Source organism: Sinocyclocheilus rhinocerous, unplaced genomic scaffold (assembly GCF_001515625.1).
Source record: "Sinocyclocheilus rhinocerous isolate Xijiao unplaced genomic scaffold, SAMN03320098_v1.1 scaffold1006, whole genome shotgun sequence".
Classification (NCBI taxonomy): domain Eukaryota; kingdom Metazoa; phylum Chordata; class Actinopteri; order Cypriniformes; family Cyprinidae; genus Sinocyclocheilus; species Sinocyclocheilus rhinocerous.
This window is the reverse complement of record NW_015630418.1, coordinates 323,194-342,796: the sequence shown is the minus strand read 5'-3', so window position 1 is coordinate 342,796 and position 19,603 is coordinate 323,194. Positions and strand designations below refer to the sequence as shown.

At 34.7% G+C, this 19,603-nt stretch overlaps 1 protein-coding gene across 1 annotated transcript in view; it reads left to right on the top strand.

Moving 5' to 3' along the window:
* Positions 1 to 15,086, top strand: part of LOC107740360 (CD276 antigen-like) — a 94,893-nt gene extending 79,807 nt beyond the window's left edge. Inside the window, exon 8 of the mRNA XM_016552785.1 lies at positions 14,425 to 15,086. Within this exon, the coding sequence (XP_016408271.1) occupies positions 14,425 to 14,450 (26 nt within the window). The 3' untranslated portion in view covers positions 14,451 to 15,086. The remainder of the gene's footprint in view (positions 1 to 14,424) is intronic.
* Positions 15,087 to 19,603: the final 4,517 nt, after the last annotated feature.

Sequence of the window (19,603 nt, the reverse complement as noted above, 5' to 3'; positions counted from 1 at the left end):
GGCCTGTTTTAGGCTTCTCCTTATTTTTATATTTTAGACATCCATCAATTATGGTGATGGAAAAAATTGCAGCGCCGGCAAAAGTAATTACCATGAATGTGTCGGGGGTAATAGTAAGGAGATATTTGATTTATTTATTAATAAATTAGTGTTTTCTGAGTCAGTGTCGCAAGGATGAAGTTGTTGATCCCGACTCACCATCTCCTCATTTGACGCGCCTTTAGAGAGAAATACATCTCTCTACGGATTACATAATGAAAGAGTTTTTGTTTTCGATTTGTTTTATTTCGTTAAGCAGCAATGTAAAGCTTAGATATAGTTATCATGTCTGTGAGACATGTATTCGCTGAGTTTTGGTTCATTTTAGTGAAGTGCTCCTGTTCAAGACCGAGACGGCAGAAAGCGCATCATGTTTGTTTTCTTTATTCTATAAAAGCACAACATTTTGTTGATATTGTGAGTGCACACAAATAAAAGTAGACCCTTTACTGTTCCGAATGATGTATTACTCTTACTTTTATAAGCAAAAATTACGGCATATTTTAAGTTGTTTCATATTTTAAGAGATTGCGCTGGCGCCTCCATGTCCTGCAGAGCGCGCTTCAGCGTCCACTCTCCGCACAAACGATTGGATATGTGTCTAATAGCGCACATTTATCTAGGTTTAACTTTTAAACTATTGTTATATACTTGAACTGTTTTATATATATATATAAGTCGTGATGATTTGAGAAGGCAAAATTGATCAGAATACACTGAAAAAATTATTAATTGAATTTACTAAAAAAAAATTAAGGTAAGTGGTTGCAATCAATTTATTTTAGCTACATTTAAATAAACAAATTTAGTTTAGACTAACTTTCAACATTTTTTTTTTTTTTTTTAAATGTAGCTAAAATAAATTGTTTGCAAAAAAATGTTGTATCATTTTTTTTCAGTGATGATCAACTCACTGTCTGCCGCTGGCCGCTTGGTTGTTACTTTAAAAAACAAAAACTTATATTTAACGAACAAAAATGCTCCAAGCGTTTTTCTAAATGAACTTAATTAAACAATGAAACTACTTTGCCATTATATAAAACTGAACTATTTTAATAGCTGAAATAGTAGTATAAACTGTTTTGGGAGAAGGGAAAAAAAATATGGGCTCGGGTTGGACTCAGGCCAAGAATTCGGACAAGGGCCGGGCTAGGGCCTATATTTGAGGCCCTAAGGGCTCTAAGCAGATGCCAGCCTCCACTGCTCTTCATTCAGAATGTAGTTTGGGTCAAAATATTTCTTCACTAAAGAATCAAGCCCTGTTTTTCTGAACTAAGTCACGCTAGAAGGTGAGGGTGACCCTCCGAAGACGAGACCTCATGGGACCCTGGCAAACACTGTAAATCATTGAGTTTATAGATTGAAGGTACTTACTGGAAGACCACGGAAAGGTCACAAGGCAGGACGAATGGAGATCTATGGTGAAAACCTATAGAAAGATCAATAACTGTACCATAAAAAACTCTTTCCCATTACAGTGACTTCATCCTTCAGTTTACACTCATCCAGAAGCCTAGACACTGAATTAGTTTGTAAAATTAGTATCTGAAGTATAAATACGAGTGCATCGCTATATATTTCCTTCAGAAATCATTCTAATATTCTGATTTGCTGCTCAATAAGCATTTATGACTATTATCAATGTAGAAAACAGTTGTGCTGCCAAATATATATATATTTTTTTTGGGAAATCATGAAGCGCTACTATTCAAAGTTTGGGGTAAGTAAGAAAAAAATAAACTAAAAATTGATAAAAAGTGACAAAAGTAAAGACATTTATATTTTTGTGATCAACTTTTTATTTAGCTTTAACACAAGATGTACACTTTTCTTTGTTACATGCCAAGTAGTGTGTGTATATATATATGTGTATGTGTGTGTGTGTGTGTGTACCTGGTATTTATCACGTTATGGGGACCAAATGTCCTCACAAGGATAGTAATACTAGTAAATTTGAATAAATGCTGTTATTTTGAACTTTCTATTCATCTGTGAATCCTGAAAAATAAAATGTATCACGGTTTCCACAAAAATATTGTGCAGCACAACTGTTTTCAACATTGATAATAATCAGAAATGTTTCTCGAGCAGCAAATCAGTATTCGTCATGAAATGATCTCATTAATGTTCAAAATACTAATAAATCTACTTGAATTGGAACCAACAGGTTAATCGTCTGGATGAAGTCACACTGAATGAATGCAAGTGTCTGTCACTGCTTGTGGCGTCTGAAATATGCATATCACAGATCGTGTGAATACTGTAAGCTGTTAATACGAGCGCTAAGAAGACGCCGCTTTATGCTTTACGCAGCGTGAAACGGTATATAGTGTGATCGTACGCCGTTCCAAACATAGCAGAGACATCTTTATTGCCAAGCACTGAGAGTCTAAGAAATACATCAAAGTCTAATATAAAAAACAACCAGCTCCCTCTAGCAGTTCAGAAAACAGATGATGATTGGAAGAAGGAAGACAGAGAGGATGAGGAGGAGAACGAGAGCTGTAATTGCAGTCCCACACACCCAGAGCCTTTACTGAAATAGCCTTGCAATTTTCAAGACAAGTAATGCAGTGGCCTAAGCATTTCCTCAAGCCCTCTTTTTTAATCTCAAGTCATTTGCTCGCGTTGAGTTTTAGATTTGCCTCTTTGATGGTCATAGGCTTAAAGTGCACTGAAACTTTCACTGTATTAGCATCCCGACCTCCGTCAGCTGCATCGCCGGTGATCACTTCTTGTTCAAAATGAATGACAGATGCATGACTGTTTAACACGATGCAGCATGCAGAATATCTGATTTCATAAAGTCAGTGCATGTGATTTTACTGATCCAGCATCAACCTCTCTGATATTCAGATATTGATGTTTTCTGTTGATTACAAATATACATAAATTAAGTACTTTCGATGTTTTGCATTCATTCATGTTTGATGTCTATAAGGTCATGTTATTCTAATAGCTACTCGAGTAAAATAAACCTGTTCATGTGTGATTCCTGAAGCATCGGCTGCGTCTGAAACCAAAGGCCGCTGATGTGATTATAGACAGAGTTATTGTAGAAATATAAAGGCAGCCATATGCATTTTTTTTTAAACCTGTTTAAACTGAGAAAAATAGTAAGACAAAATATTGTTTGCAACATTTCATAACCAACTTTTATATTGTAATTGTAATTTGCAAAAAAAAATAAAAAATCCTGGGTAATAATATTATTAATAATATTGTTCTATTATAAAAATAAAACAGTTAACATATATAGCATTTTTCACAATAAGTATCATTTGATGCAGTTTTACCTTGTTGATGAAAGTATGTGTATTGGATAGGATTAACTATATGCTAAATTCATAATTATTGTTTTTCAAATGGCATTTAGAAAGTTGAATGAAACTGGCAAATTGGTAATTATTAACTTAATTATTAGTAATCGTTAATTTAATTATTTTAATAAATGTAATTAATTATATATGTATGTATGTACTCAAAATATAATTATATTAAATATATAATTTATATTATTATATTTGTCATTGTTACAGTTTTATTTAGCTTCCTAAAAATAAGTATTTCCTTGCCTGTTCTAGACCAGCTTGGTTATCATTGGCAGAAATTAAATTAAATTAAATTAAATTAAATTATTAATTAAATTTTTTTTTTAAAATTTAATTAAAAAAATAATTTAAAAAAATAATTAATTAATTCAAACAAATATACAATAAATAAATAAATAAACAATCAATCAATCAATCACCCAGATGAGGTTTTTTAGTCCACAGGATGTTATGCATACATTGCTTCCTGTCTTCATTCTTCATGTTTTGGACACTGCAGTGACATGTTGTCTAAATGAGGACCCATTTGTCTCCTATTACAGTATATATTTACTTTCAGAAGTGTGTTTGCAGCATTTAATGCTGTGCAGTGTGTGTTTCTGCTTATGCATGGCTAAATAAAGAGCAGATCCCGTCGCACTGTAACTGTAGTGTTCTCCGTACCGAGAGAACTGAATGTAGCCTAATAATAAAATGCGACGTGAGCCTACGCGACTTATGTTTTATTTTCCTCTCAAAACAATTTTATAAGAGTAGCATTTTTTTTAACAATGCAGCGAACATTTTTAAATATCTTTAAAAAAATACTTTTCCATATGAAACTTAATGGCTGTCAGAGCGATGCCTTTCAACAGACAGAGCCGATAGGGGCAATTAGTGGCGGATAATGGCTCGCCCACCCACACCTTAAGTAGTGCACTAAAATATTGATTTCATTCCCATCCTATATATATATTCCCCTTAACCATTTGCTGTCACTCTAAAAATATCTCTGGTCGTGGCAGGCTGTCCAATGCTGAAGAGTGGGAGTGGAGGGAAGGAGAGAACGAGGCTCTTTAGTACTGAGGTTTACAGTAGAGAGCGTTTCTATGAGCACCTGAGGAGACTGTGAGACGCTGGAAGAGACGTTTAGAGACGTGAGTGGAGTAAGAAGGATGTAGAGGTGCTCAGGGAGAGACGAGACCTTCACAATGCCTAATTCATTCTTAATGTGGACTGAAACCAATCAGGGAGTCAACTGTGAGAGCAGCACTTGCACTGGAAACAGACACAGTAGAGTTTCTTATTGCTACACGGAGCAAACCAGATATGAGAAGAAACCCAAGACCAGGGCTCTGAACCAGTTCAAGGAACGAAAACGAAAACCGGAAACGAACAAAATTTTGACAGAAACAGAAACGAAATCAAATGTTATAGTTCTGAACAGAATCGAAAATTTGAAATGGCCATTAACTAATAATAAAATGCGACGCCTGCCTACGCGACTTATGTTTTATTTTCCTCTCAAAACAATTTTATAAGAGTAGCATTTTTTTTAACAATGCAGCGAACATTTTTAAATATCTTTAAAAAAATACTTTAATGTCTTTAAAGCGTTAACAGATTTTTTTCTTTTGTTTAGTAGCCTATAATTTGGCCAACATCTAGAAAAGATGCTGCTGTATTTGCTGTGACTAAAGCACAGCGGGTTACGATACCAGATCTCTTCCTGTTTTTTTTTGTGTGTTTTTTGTTGGGTTTTTTTTTTTAGTAGAAAATGATGTACTTCATTATTAGTAGTAGTCTTATGCAATTGTAATAAATAAATAAATACAGTTTCATAAACATTTTTATACATTTTAGATAACATGCATTAATTTAGTCTCATCCAGTAATGTTTCTAAATGCTGAATGATCATGTCATCACATTATGTAAATTAAATATGTTGCAAATGTCATTTCACATCATGTTTAACAAAAAAAAGTGTTTAAAAAAATAATAACCATATATTAAATTAAATTTAAAAATGACATTTAATTTAATTTAATTATTTAAAAGTACATACATTATTTCATAAATGCATTATAGTTGTATATTATTATTATTATTTTTGATTTACATTTTTTTACATAGTAAAACTTAAATAGTACTAAACTTAAATAAGTAAAGAAACAAACAAATAAACATGCATGCATAAATTAGTTTTAAGTAACATAATTAACAATGTTCTCCTATCCAGTAATGTTATTTAACTAAGTGCTAAATGATGCTCCAGCCAGCATTGTTTCCTGCGAATATTCCACTGAAATTCATCACATCATGCGAGTTAAATGTGTTGCGAATGTCATTTCACGTCGTCTTTAACAGATCAACTCTCCAGAACTAGTGAGCATAAACTGGCTTCAAGGATTCTCAGAAGCCACTTCAGTTCTGGTATAAAACCCTGACAAAGTTCAGAAAATGAACTAGAAGCCATTGGCTTTATTGTTCCTGCATTATTAATGGCTCTTCAGACCTGGAGGAGCGATAGAGAGAGGAGATCAATGAGCGCTAATGAACACGCCTGCTCTTCACGGGTCGCCCTCCTCCCAGCCGCAATTACACAACCAGCCTGAGGGGGCAATTAAGAGCCATACATTACCCACAATGCAAGGTTTAGCGTCCGTCTTCTCGTGCAGATCACCATAGGTTTGCTTTAGAGTGTCATATACACAAAATCATTTCTGTGTGTGTTTATATAGCACTTCAACAAAAATACAGATAATGCAACTTCACATTACTACAGGAAACAAATTGATCAGTTATGAAACAAATTCAGTTTCAGATGAAAAGTTGCTCTGCAGAAGACAATAGATCAATTTTGTTCTCATCTAATAGTGTCAGTGCTTTTAATCAACATTACTGAATATTAATTGCCTTGTAAATCACATTGTCATTACCATAATATGAAAAAATAATGATTATGAATGTGTCAGTGAAAAACAGTAAGGAGACTGCATTAACATTTTAATTTGATAAACTAGTGCTTTCTTAGTTTTCGGCTTAAGTCAAGAGATGAAGTCGGCGACACCGACTCGTCATCTCCGCAGTAGTGGATGCGACTGTATGCACGTTTCATACGGATTACATAATCTGAAAATATCTGTTTTCCATTTGAATTGGTTCATTTGAAAGTAGACATTTCACTCTCTATAGAAATATATATATATATATATATATATATTTTTTTTTTTATGTCTGTAAGGCAAATATTCACAGAGTTTCAGAGTTTCACGCTCAAGTTCACAGAGACCGAAACGGCATGAGCCTTTAATTGCCTACATAGCCTAATAAGCGCTCAAGCACACGCATGAAGCTTGCCACAGCGCACCGGCAGAAGCTATGATTATGAATGTGTCAGTGAAAAACAGTAAGGAGACTGCATTAACATTTTAATTTGATAAACTAGTGCTTTCTTAGTTTTCGGCTTAAGTCTTTTATGTCTGTAAGGCAAATATTCACAGAGTTTCAGAGTTTCACGCTCAAGTTCACAGAGACCGAAACGGCAGAAAGCGCATCCTGTTTACTTTCATTATTTTACAAAAGCGCAATGTTTTGTTGTTATTGTGAGTGCACACAAATAAACGTAGAGTCTTTACAGATTTGAAAGATCTGTATGAGCAAAGATGACAGAGTAGGTTAGACAGTATATATACAGTATAGTCACATCTGTTATGGAGCAAAAAGCTCTCTTTTAAAGTGGTGTAATGATAAGGAATACTTTGAGAAGTTTTGTGCAGTCAAAGCAGTTTGTCGCGTGAAATTCGTGCGTCTGCAGATCATCTGCATGCTCAGGTCGAGTGAGGAAGGGTCTCCTCGTCATCCTCCGTTCTCGTCTGAATCAGCTGCCTTCGGGCCTTCACCAGAGGACACTCTTCAAACAAGGCTTTGTACTGAAGTAGCGAATCAAGATTAATGCACTTCCAGAGCACGACTCGCTTGAAGGGAGAGAGAGCCAGTATAATTAACACCACGGGGCTTGGGAGGAAGAGTCGGGAGGGAAATCATACAAAATCACAGAAAACAGAGGGAATGGAGATGACACGGCTGATATCTTTCATTCCTCCGCTCTTTTCTTCTCTGAGTGATGTGCTGTTTTGATCGTACAGTCAAATGCGAGTTGTTGTTTACAGAGCTCATTTCCTTCTTTTGTCATTTAAGTTGAGAACTATGTTTATTATATCTGTTTACACAGGACAAAAGCATTTGTTCTGCCAAAAATGAGAGTGCTGTCATCATTTATCTCAATACCATTTGACCTCCATTGAATCAAACAGGAACTGCACTGATAGCTGCAAAATATAGTTTTTATTTTAAATTTTAAAGTAGATTTTATTTTTATATTTTCAAGTTCTACTTTTACTAATCACTTCTACTAATTTACTTCTAATTACAACTATGTTTTATCTTAATTTTACTTTTTTTTAATGTTTTTTTGTCATTTTTAATTGTTTTTTTTTTTTTTGATAATGTCTAGGCTTTTATTAAGTTTTAGTTTATTTGGTTTAGTTATTTTAGTACTTCAGTTTGTTATGTGACATGTTTCCTTGACAACTATAGCTGAAATAAAAGTGTTTTATTTTTATATTTTATTACAGTTCTTTTTTTATTATGTTTTATTTAGACTTAGCAAATGATAACCCTGGAATAAACACATCAAGCTTCATTATTTCTCCATGAAATTATCATAAAATTGGTCCAAAAAATAAATAAATAAATAAAAATACCAAAATTTAAGTTGTTATTCTTTCCGAAATTGGATACAAAGATATGGCTTATAGATCACTTTTATGATGCTTTTATGGTACTTTTGCATGCATTTGAACCTTGAATGAGTGAAAGATCCGGTGTTATTTTAGTATTGATATATTAGCAAAAATATAGTTTTTATGTTAAATTTTGAATTAGATTTCATTTTTATTTTTATTTTCATTTCAGTTATTTTGTTGTGATTTTGTCTTTTTTATGTCTATATGGTTTGTTATTAAATTTTAGGTTTTAGTTTTTAATTTGAGTCATTTTAGTACTTCAGCTTGTGTGAAATGTTACAAATTTATTTCAATTCATGTTTACTTTAGTTTTATTATGTATCATTTAGTTTTAGCTAAAAATAGGAACCCTGGAATGAACATTCAAGCTTCATAAAGGATGTAGAAGCACCATTAAAGTATAAAAAAAGTAGTCAAAAGACCAAAATTGAAGTCATTATTCTTCAACAATTTGGACATGATTGAAGTTTTGAAAACTGTAGCAGATTTGGTGGGAAAAAAAGCCACTTGAAAGATTGATTCGTTCACAAATAAGTCATCGATTCTCTTCGAACTCTTCATTAAATAATGACTGTGAAGTTATCATATGGCTTCAGAAGACTTAGAATGTGTAGCGCACAAGTCATACACTTTTATGATGCTTTTGCATGTTTTTGAAGCTTGAATGATTGAGAGGTGGATTTCGCTTTTGTGTTTGCCTACATGAATCATGACAAATTTGAATGAATCATATTTAACTTTTCATTTATTATCAGATTTGCAAAAGCTACAACCAATTTACACCATCCAGCTGTTGATCATCTACTAAAACCAACAATACAGCCATTAAAGTGCCCCTATTGTGGATTTTTGAAAATTACTTTTCATGCAGTGTGCAACACAGCTCTAAGTGAATGAAAACATCCTGCACATTTTTAAATCTGAAAGTGCACCATGTATAAAGTTATTGTCTCTCAAAAGAAAGAGTCGACTCTGAATCATTGAAACGAGTCGTTTTTTAAAACGAATCCCGCAGATTAGAGTCACGCAAAGGAGGGGGTTTGGAAAAATGAATCGTTGAGCGAATCGTTTGGGAGTCGTTGAGCAAGTAAGGTAAAAATAAATGCATATTATAAGACCTTGCATGCATGTCAGCCTGTTTTGGGGGACTCCCAAAACCAAAATATGAACCTTTCATAACCCATAATGGGGCACTTTAAAACCACTGCATGAGTGATTTCATCTTTTAACCACCATTCAGAATCACAGAAACTCCCCAAATGTGGATGTTCCTTTCTGAATGGATTTCATGTTTCATATTCCAGTCCCTGACTATGAAATGCTTGGTGATGACAGTCACCGGTTGTACTGTGTTGAATGAGTAACACGTTTTCCGCTGAACTCAATCCGGTTTTGCTGCTCTGGAGGAAATGCGTGTTGTAAAGTGATGCTTCAGCAGGTTAATTGTGCAAACCCCTTTACAGACCCTCAAAATATGAAGCACGCTCTTATTGTCATCACAGCTATCATTTACACTGGAACAGAGGGAACGTGTTCACTATACTGTAAATATATAAATAAGTGTAGCAGGGACAGGAATGAAATATGGCTTTCCCATTTCAATGCAAATGAAGGAGAGAATGAATGCAGTGCGAGCGTCTCACCAGTGTTTCTGAGCTCAACATGCTCCTATAGACGCAGGAAATTAGTGTCCGCAAATGAAACTGTCTGTCAGCATGAATCCAGAGCCGAACTTTTCGCTGCCGTTGCATTGCGTACGGATGTTTACTTCAGAGTGCACTTCTTTTAATGCAGAAATGAACCAGCGTGACGGTCGGGGCGTAGGAGAAGATCTCTCAGAGCTTCATGTGCCTTCTGATCAGTGCTTTTCATTATTTGTGACCCTGGAGCACAAAAGCAGTGTTAAGTCGCTGGGGTATATTTGTAGCAATAGCCAACAATACATTGTATTTTTTGATTAGTAATATGCATTGCTAAGAACTTCATTTGGACAACTTTAAAGATGATTTTCTCAATATTTAGATTTTTTTGCACCCTCAGATTCCAGATTTTCAAATAGTTGTATCTCAGCCAAATATTGTCCGATCCTAACAAACCATACATCAATGGAAAGATTATTTATTCAGCTTCCATGATTTAAAAAATGACCCTTATGACTGGTTTTGTGGTCTAGGGTCACATTTGTCTTTTTTGTCTCCCAGCGCTAAATCAAGTCGTTTCTGTTTAGATGTTTGAGATCTGCCTGCTTCGTTTGCGAATGGAGATGTGTGGGTTCTGTGTGGAAATGTTGTGTTGATTTGTGTGTTTACGTGTCCTCACAGCAATCAGTCTTACTTACAATTCATTCCTTCACAAATTCTCTTTGTCAGACTTGTGAAGTTGTGAAGAAGTTTTGTCAGAAGCTCGTTCTGTGATTTCATGCAGTGTAATGAAAAAATTCAATTTTATTGAAATTGTATTGTTTTTTTGTTTTTTTTCTTTTAACGTGGCTGTGTTTTGCCCATGTTTTTTTTGTGTGTGTGTGTAAATACTGTACATTTCTCTTCACTTCAGCACGGGAGCTTGTAGGGGTTGGGTGCCACTTTTTTTTTTCTTCAACTATTTGTTTTCTCCTGTTTTTTGGCTACTCAGAGAGTTAGTTCAGTCCCTGTATTTTTGTTCAGATTTTTTTCTTTGTCGCATAGTAAGCTTTATCGGGAAAAAGGTAGATTCCGTTTTTGTTTATTATTTTAGCCTTGGCCCGAACCTGAAGCCCATTCGCTTCCCATCTGTGTGCTGATTATTGCCATTGAACTTGACTAGTAAAAAATAAAAGAGTAAAGTAAAAGAGAAAACAAGCAGTCCGGTGTAAAGACATTTATTTATTGTTCTCAGGCTCTAGACCTGGGACGTAACACCGTATTTATCTGTATTCAACATCTAACTGTATACAGCAGTTTTTTAGCACGACATTATATTAAATAAATGCATTTAGAACACACTTGTATCCAAAATGACTTACATTGCATTGAAGGTATCCAGCCCATGCATTCTCTGGGATCTGAATCATGCATTCTCTGGGATGGGAATGCAAACCACGGCTTCTTGGGGATTATTGCTTTTATAAAACTTTTATTATTCCATATATGTAGTAAGGTTTCACAGAATAAAACCGAGCAAATAAAGTGTAATTTGTGAATTGGTGGGTTTTTGTTAAATGTGAGCCAAAATCATCACAATTAAAAGAACCAAAGACTTAAACTACTTCAGTCTGTGTGCATTGAATTTATTTAATACACGTGTTTCACAATTTGAGTTGAATTACTGAAATAAATGAACTTTTCCACGACATTCTAATTTATTGAGATGCACCTGTAGTATGAATGAGATTTTCTGTGTGTGTATTCTTCATAACTGTAAGTGTCACACACTGCTTTTGCTCGTTCTGTGTGTAAAATCGTTCTCCTGTTTGTGTTTCTCCACAGCTCCATGGCTGATTGACTCTAATTATGTATCTAAACGAACCAACTCGCTTCTGTAGCCAGCAATATTGGTTTTCCTGAAATCTTAAAGTCGCAAGGCCTTGCGTGTGACATAATGAAGTTCTGTCCAAGTTAATTCTCTGGCAGGTTTAATGGTGCATTTCGAGCCGTTGCTCGCGCCGCATTAGCAGCGGGGAAACGCTCCGCGGGGAATCCAGTGCAGCTCAGTGCATTAAAAGTTTGGACTCACCCGCTGTAATGGTTTAGCTGAAGAGATGGGAACATTGGTGTCTAATGAAAGCAGTCTGTTAAGGAGTGATGAGACACACAGACTCGGGTTTCACAAGAGCTTTGGGTTCTTGTTCAGGATGTGATGCAAACTTTGTCTTTGCAGAGAAACACTTCAGCTTCTGAGAACTTACGTATGTTTAAATACTTTGAGATTCAGAGATACATTTTTTTTTCATGAATTTTGTCCACCAAACAGTCAATACCAAAATATTCGGCAGCACAACCCATGAAACAGACTGAACATCTGCTGATTTTCATTGACTGTAAATGAAGTGTGCGCGCTCCTCTCTCTACTGCCATCTGTGGCTGAAACATGAAAGTGCAACTCTGAATATAAATCATTATTTGTAGGCGTATTGTCATAAATCGAGATAAAGAAGCAGAAATTATCATGTGTTTTGTTTATTTCTAATGCAAAATTAATCTTTAGTAGTGTGCTTTTAAATATAGACTTCACCCTCTCTCACAAAAGCATACTGAAATCTGTCGCACATTTGTCATCTATGGTTACAGCAGTATTATTTTAGTATCATTGAGATACTATCATAGTTTGTTTTAATTAATTAATATTTATTTTTTTTAAATATTTTTATTTTAAAGTAGTAATTTTGTTGTGTTTTTGTCATTTTTTGTCACACTGTGTGTGTGTGTGTGTGTGTGTGTCAGTGTCAGTGTGCGTGCGTGCGTGCGTGAGAGCTTGTCTGTGTGTGAGTGTGAGTGTGTGTGTCTCTGTGAGTGTGTGTGTGTGTGTCAGTGTCAGTGTGTGTGTGAGTGTGAGTGTGAGTGTGTGTGTGTCTCTGTGTGTGTGTGTGTGTGCGTGTGTGTGTGAATGTGAGTGAGTGTGTCTCTGTGAGTGTGTGTGTGTGTGTCAGTGTCAGTGTGTGTGTGAGTGTGAGTGTGAGTGTGTGTGTGTCTCTGTGTGTGTGTGTGTGTGCGTGTGTGTGTGAATGTGAGTGAGTGTGTCTCTGTGAGTGTGTGTGTGTGTGTCAGTGTCAGTGTGTGTGTGAGTGTGAGTGTGAGTGTGTGTGTGTCTCTGTGTGTGTGTGTGTGTGCGTGTGTGTGTGAATGTGAGTGAGTGTGTCTCTGTGAGTGTGTGTGTGTGTGTCAGTGTCAGTGTGTGTGTGAGTGTGAGTGTGAGTGTGTGTGTGTCTCTGTGTGTGTGTGTGTGTGCGTGTGTGTGTGAATGTGAGTGAGTGTGTCTCTGTGAGTGTGTGTGTGTGTGTCAGTGTCAGTGTGTGTGTGAGTGTGAGTGTGAGTGTGTGTGTGTCTCTGTGTGTGTGTGTGTGTGCGTGTGTGTGTGAATGTGAGTGAGTGTGTCTCTGTGAGTGTGTGTGTGTGTGTGTGTGTGTGTGAGTGTGTTTTGTTTATTTCTAATGCAAAATTAATTAATCTTTAGTAGTGTGCTTTTAAATATAGACTTCACCCTCTCTCACAAAAGCATACTGAAATCTGTGGCACATTTGTCATCTATGGTTACAGCAGTATTATTTTAGTATCATTGAGACACTATCATAGTTTGTTTTAATTAATTAATATTTAATTTTGTTTAAATATTTTTATTTTAAAGTTGTAATTTTGTTGTGTTTTTGTCATTTAAATTTTTTTTTAATTTTAAACATTTTTATTTCAGTTTTAGTTTTAGATATTTTAGTACATAATTTTAGTACAATGCTTTGACAACTAGCTGAAATAAAATAAGTTTTTGTATTTAATTTTATTTTATGAAGTGATGAATGTTTTTATGGTTTTAGTTTAACACGTAAGGGGTTACAGTAAGATATTCTACTGTATATATTTCTGTGTTCATTGTGTCAGCGATGCGTCATTTCTTTCTTTGCTCTTTCACTGTGTTTCTGAATTGAATGTAAATGAATGCAGGTTCATTTGTTCAAAATTATTCACTCTCTTATTTTTTCCAAACCCATAAGACTTTGATCACAAAACACAAATGGAGATATTTTTAATGAAACTTCAGAAATGTATGTCCCTCTATTGAAAGCACATGCAACCCTAAAAGTAATCCATGTTCCGTGAGATAATATTATAGTTTTTATTAATATTTTTAATTCGTTTTTATTTTTAAAATGTCTAATTTCATTTTCATTTTAGTTAAACTTTAAGTAATTTTGTTGTGTGTTTTTGTCATTTTTATTATTTTTTGTGTTGTTATATATATATATATATATTTTTTTTTTTTGTCTATAACCATGTCTATATGTTTTTATCTCAGTTCTAGTTTTAGTTATTTTAATACATCAACTTAAACTAAATGAAAATTAGAAATGTTGACTTGGCAACTAGCTGAAATAAATGTAAGTTTTTTTTAAATACTTTATTTTATTCCAGTTAATATTTGTTTTATTTCAAGTAACTGAAAGTTATGTTTTCATGTATGTAACTATAATAACTATAATATAATTGAGTTTAAGTTCTACAGAAGTGTGTGTATGCAGCTCATTCTGCTCTTCTAAAGTGTGTGTGTGTGTGTGTGTGTGTGTGTGTGTGTGTTTCAGGTCGAGGCCGGACCATCAGTGATTGACATGAGCAGAAACCTTCCGTCCGATCCAGCATCATTTCATAAGGGATTCACACGCACGTGTTTCACGCACAGATAGTACAACTTTACATTTTGCCGTTTCACTTCATTGATTAAAGCTCCTCTTTCACATTCCCTGCTCGTTCCTAAACACCGTCAGAAGCGATAAACTCATCCCGTCCTCGCGTGTTTCTCGTCCGTGTTAAAGGGAAATCATCTTGAGGAGCATTGGGTCTGACACCAGCGCCGCATCAGGACAGATGCTCGGACCTAATGGAAAGTGAGTAGCTTAAGAAAGCAGCGGCGAAGCGTCAGCGGTGCTCGCTTTTCCCACCCGCCCCGTCTCAGCCTAATTAATGCCTGCCCAAGAACTAACTTGTAGCTGTCAGCGTCTGCCGGCTCCGCAGAAATCCAATAACTTCAGCCAGCAATTTATGTGGAACACCAGCGAAGCTCCAGCAAACTCCAAATGGTGCATTCAACTCCACTGCATTTTGAAATCCTGTTTGTTTTTTTTTATAAGTTGTCAGGTACTTTGAATATTGCATATATTGGAATTTGAAATGTGTCAAAATAATCAGAGGCCTTACTGCAAACATGTTGTGCCTGTCTTTTATTACATATAGAAATAAAAATGGTTTTCACTCCTAGAAGTTTCCATGACTGCTTGTTTATCACTCGCTGCATGTAAGGTTTTCAGATTAAATACACTACCGGCCATTTTAAAGTTTTTAAGTCTCTTCTGCTCACCAAGGCTGCATTTATTTGATCAAAAATACCGTAAAAAAATGTAAATATTTTTACAATTTAAAACAGCTGTTTTCTATGTGAATATCTGTTAAACTGTAATTTATTTCTGTGATCAAAGCTGAATTTTCAGCATCATTACTGCAGTCTTCAGTGTCACATGATCTTCAGAAATCATAATAATATGCTGATTTGCTGCTCAAGAAACATTTCTGATTATTATCAATGTTGAAAACAGTCGTGCTGCACAATATTTTTGTGGAAACTGTGATACATTTTATTTTTTCAGGATTCACAGATGAATAGAAAGTTCAAAAGAACAGCATTTATTTGAAATAGAAATCTTTGTAACATTATAAATGTGTTTACTGTCACTTTTGATCAATATAACGCATCCTTGATGAATGAAAGTATTCATTAATGAAAAAAAAAAAAAAGCTTTCTTACCCCATATATACACATACTATAGACAGAAGTTTCTCAGACCTTATTTTGCTCATGAATTGAAAAACCCCGTTCTAAACCCCAGAGGAGAGTCGGCAGGATTAGTCTTCAGGGTCTTGACGTCACGACTGCAGCTCAGCTCTCTATTAGATGATAGATTAGTGGAAACAACCCTGCAGAAGACTTCCATGTTTCTTCTGTAATTTCTTTACCTCCCAGCCGGAGCAAATGTCAGTGGATTAAAGAGAAAGAAGTTCTCCGGTAGTTCTGCTTATAATGTCTGTGGGTCAAGGGCAAAATAAAGCCTGTCCTTATCAGTATCACTGTAATAAATGTAAAACAGCTGGAAAACTCAGTCTGGCCATGAATTTCAGAGTCAGCTCAACTTGAAGACAACTTGTTTATGTTTATTTCGAGAAGCTTATGTCCAGAGATGCTTCAGACTCGGCTTTTATTTCCATTTGCATTTTGAAGAATCACTTTGGAGACGAGAAGACTGGATGTCAAAGTCTGTGGGTCAAGGGCAAAATAAAGCCTGTCCTTATCAGTATCACTGTAATAAATGTAAAACAGCTGGAAAACTCAGTCTGGCCATGAATTTCAGAGTCAGCTCAACTTGAAGACAACTTGTTTATGTTTATTTCGAGAAGCTTATGTCCAGAGATGCTTCAGACTCGGCTTTTATTTCCATTTGCATTTTGAAGAATCACTTTGGAGACGAGAAGACTGGATGTCAAAGTGCAAGACCTTTCTAATTTTGAAGGCGGACACATTTTTGAGGACAGCAATTTCAAGAATAAGATGCAATAATTTCAGCCTATGTTTTTTTTTTTTTGTACCATATATTATTATATGATTATTTTTATTTGTGCAGTTGCATTGCAAGGCTGTCAGTCAAAAATGTGTTACTTTTTTAAAATATATATATATATAATTTCAAGAGTATACCGCAAAAAAGTCACAACTGATCCCCAACAAAACAAAGCTGCACAATAAATGTTGTTATTCGTGACGCATAAAGGCACACAGAAACAGACAGGCTGCACACTGACTCGGCAGAAGCTATCTTACAGAGTTTCACAATTTTTTATTTGTATTTTTATTCATTATTTAAGAGACTCGCCCATTCTCTCCTTGATCAACCAGCATCTGATACCACCACTAGGTGGCGTCTTGCCAGATGCGTATAGGCAAAAGTAATGTTGGGTTAGTAAACCGAAGGAGGAAGCCAGTGTGGGAAAGAAACACTTGCTGAAGCCATGCACATATGCGCATACCAGTATCAATAACTTAATGTCTTAGACGTCCATTATCGCAAACGTTCAAGTGCTGTATAATTTCACAAGAGTATGCATTACCGCACGTACAGTTCCAGGTAGACTTGCTTTTCGACGCACCACGTTATTCATTCACCAGCAGACAGTATCTTCTGATTGAAATGGATTAATAAAAGGTGCATTTCCATGGCTAGAGGCTCCTAATTTCCACGTGGAATTAAACCTGACGTTCTGGTTCGAGCTAGTTCATCTAAAAAGCTAATCTCGATTATTAATATTTTTTCTCCAAACACTGAAAGGAACCTGGATTTTGAAAGAAGTGCAACCGAAATGAACAAGCAAAACAAAGCGCTTTTTTCTTCTTTTTGAACCGATTACACTCTATATATGAAATATGAGACCACAAAAGGTAGGATATAACAAAAACCTGAGAGTCCAATAGCGGAATCCCCAGCAAGGTGGCACTTCCATTTTCTTTGTATAGAAAGCTTTTTTAACAGTCATGCAAGGGCACAGTCTTATTGATACAAGGCGGCTGGGGGGCGCAGGGAAAGCAAAAAAAAAAAGATAAAGAAATATACAAAAAGGAAAGAATGAATACAGATGAGCAGGCACTGTACGTTTATAATAGACATTGATTCGAAATGTACCCATTGTGACTGAAAAACTCAGGATTGTTCTTCGTCCCTTGACAGAAGTTTCTCTACACCTATCTAAATGATCAAATCTAGTTCCTAGATGGACCTACGTGCATCTTTAGATTACACCTGGATTTCAGGATATATGTAAACCTGCATGGCACTTGCCTTTTTTTTTTGGCAGGCAATTTGAGGGCTTAAGTCAAATTTTGGACACAAGTACACATTTTCCAAGGTGGCCTAGAGTGGTCTTTTCTTTGGTGCTTAAGCAAATGTAACAGATTTGTCTCTTTTCTAAGGTTTCTAGAAGTGATTAAGTGATTGAGAATCGATATACAAATAATAATTATTTATATATATTAATGTAATTACCTACAGGTTTTAATTTATATAAATAATTACAGGTTTTTAAAATCACACACATATGTATATGCATGTATATTAGTCAAGTCACTATATGGGGGTTATAAAATAATCAGACAAATTAATTACAGGTTTTTAATACATTTTAAGGGGTCAATAGTACATAAATATTTGCATTTATGAAAATACATTAAAGCCTTAAAATGGCACCGTGGCAAATTTCGCACTTTGAGGAAATTGGCGATGCACAATGTGGATAATTTTATAAACCTTTAAAAAAAAAAAAAAAACTAGCACCAGTCCTATTATTTGTAATTGCTTTCAGATAACTGGATGTTCACATAAAGATCTTTGTTATGCATTCATGGTAAATAAGAATACAGGCATTTATTCTGAATTATTATATAATAATGAATGTCACATTCTCACAGGAGAACATTTATAATGCAGTGTGCTTGTAGCTAGAATCAGCCACAGCACTATTAACCGTTTCTCATGTAACTCAGAATCTAGTTTATTTTTACTAAACGTCTAAATAGTTCTCATCAAGCTGCAGACGCTGCCACCGGTTGCTCTCACAGGAACCAAATCAGGCTCATGCTCGTTTATTATTACATCACTGCACTGCACCTTTTCTTATTCACTCAATCAAGAGCGCAAAGAGGAGCACTTCTGTTGCCGTGCCAACCAAGACAACACAATGGACTCGGAACGTCACGTCGATCGCTGCCGTGCATCCAGACTGAACACAACTCAACTCCAGCTTACTTTACAGCTGATCTTAAACCGACAGACGCATTTGTTCTGGTTAGCGAGGTGACACATGTAACACTAGCACTAATATCAAAAGGAGGAGACAGAAATCTGAGGCAGAAATATAATACAATTGGTTTTATTCTGCAGTTTCTACGTTACGTGTCTTGGCAGATGCAGAGATCAATATCGGCAATGAACATTGGGCCGTCTCTTTTTGAGCATTAAAAACAAGCCTTTGAGACATAATGCCACTGTTTTCAATAGATTCAAACGATTTTAATATCATTTTGAAATATTTGTAATCACAAGTTTCCCCAGAGGGACCAAAACATGGGGGTCTCGAAGCTCGTAAGTGAAAATCACAACAAAAAGTTTGCCATTGCTAACAAAAAGGAGATTAATACACGGAGACATTTTTACAAGATCAATAATAATAAATCACTAGACATTCATTTTTACAATAAAAACAGTTCTGCACAAAACATTTTGAAGGCAAAATACAACAGGATCAAACCAGGTAGGGCAGAAAGAAAAAGGCGTATTTATTTTTCTTTACTTCCTAAAATGTGTTACTTTTTTTTAAAATATATATATATATAATTTAACATTGTTTATCTTATTGTTTATTTTTATATTATTTTAATTTTAATATTTTTGTAATTAATAGTAATAATGCAATTAAATAACAATTTGTAAAATATTTTATAATTAATAATAATAATATTAAATAATTATATTAATAATAATAATAATAATAATAATAATAACTTAACATTGTTTATCTTATTGTTTATTTTTATATTATTTTAATTTGAATATTTTTGTAATAATAGTAATAATGCAATTAAATAACAATTTGTAAAATATTTTATAATTAATAATAATAATATTAAATAATTATATTAATAATAATAATAATAATAATGTAACA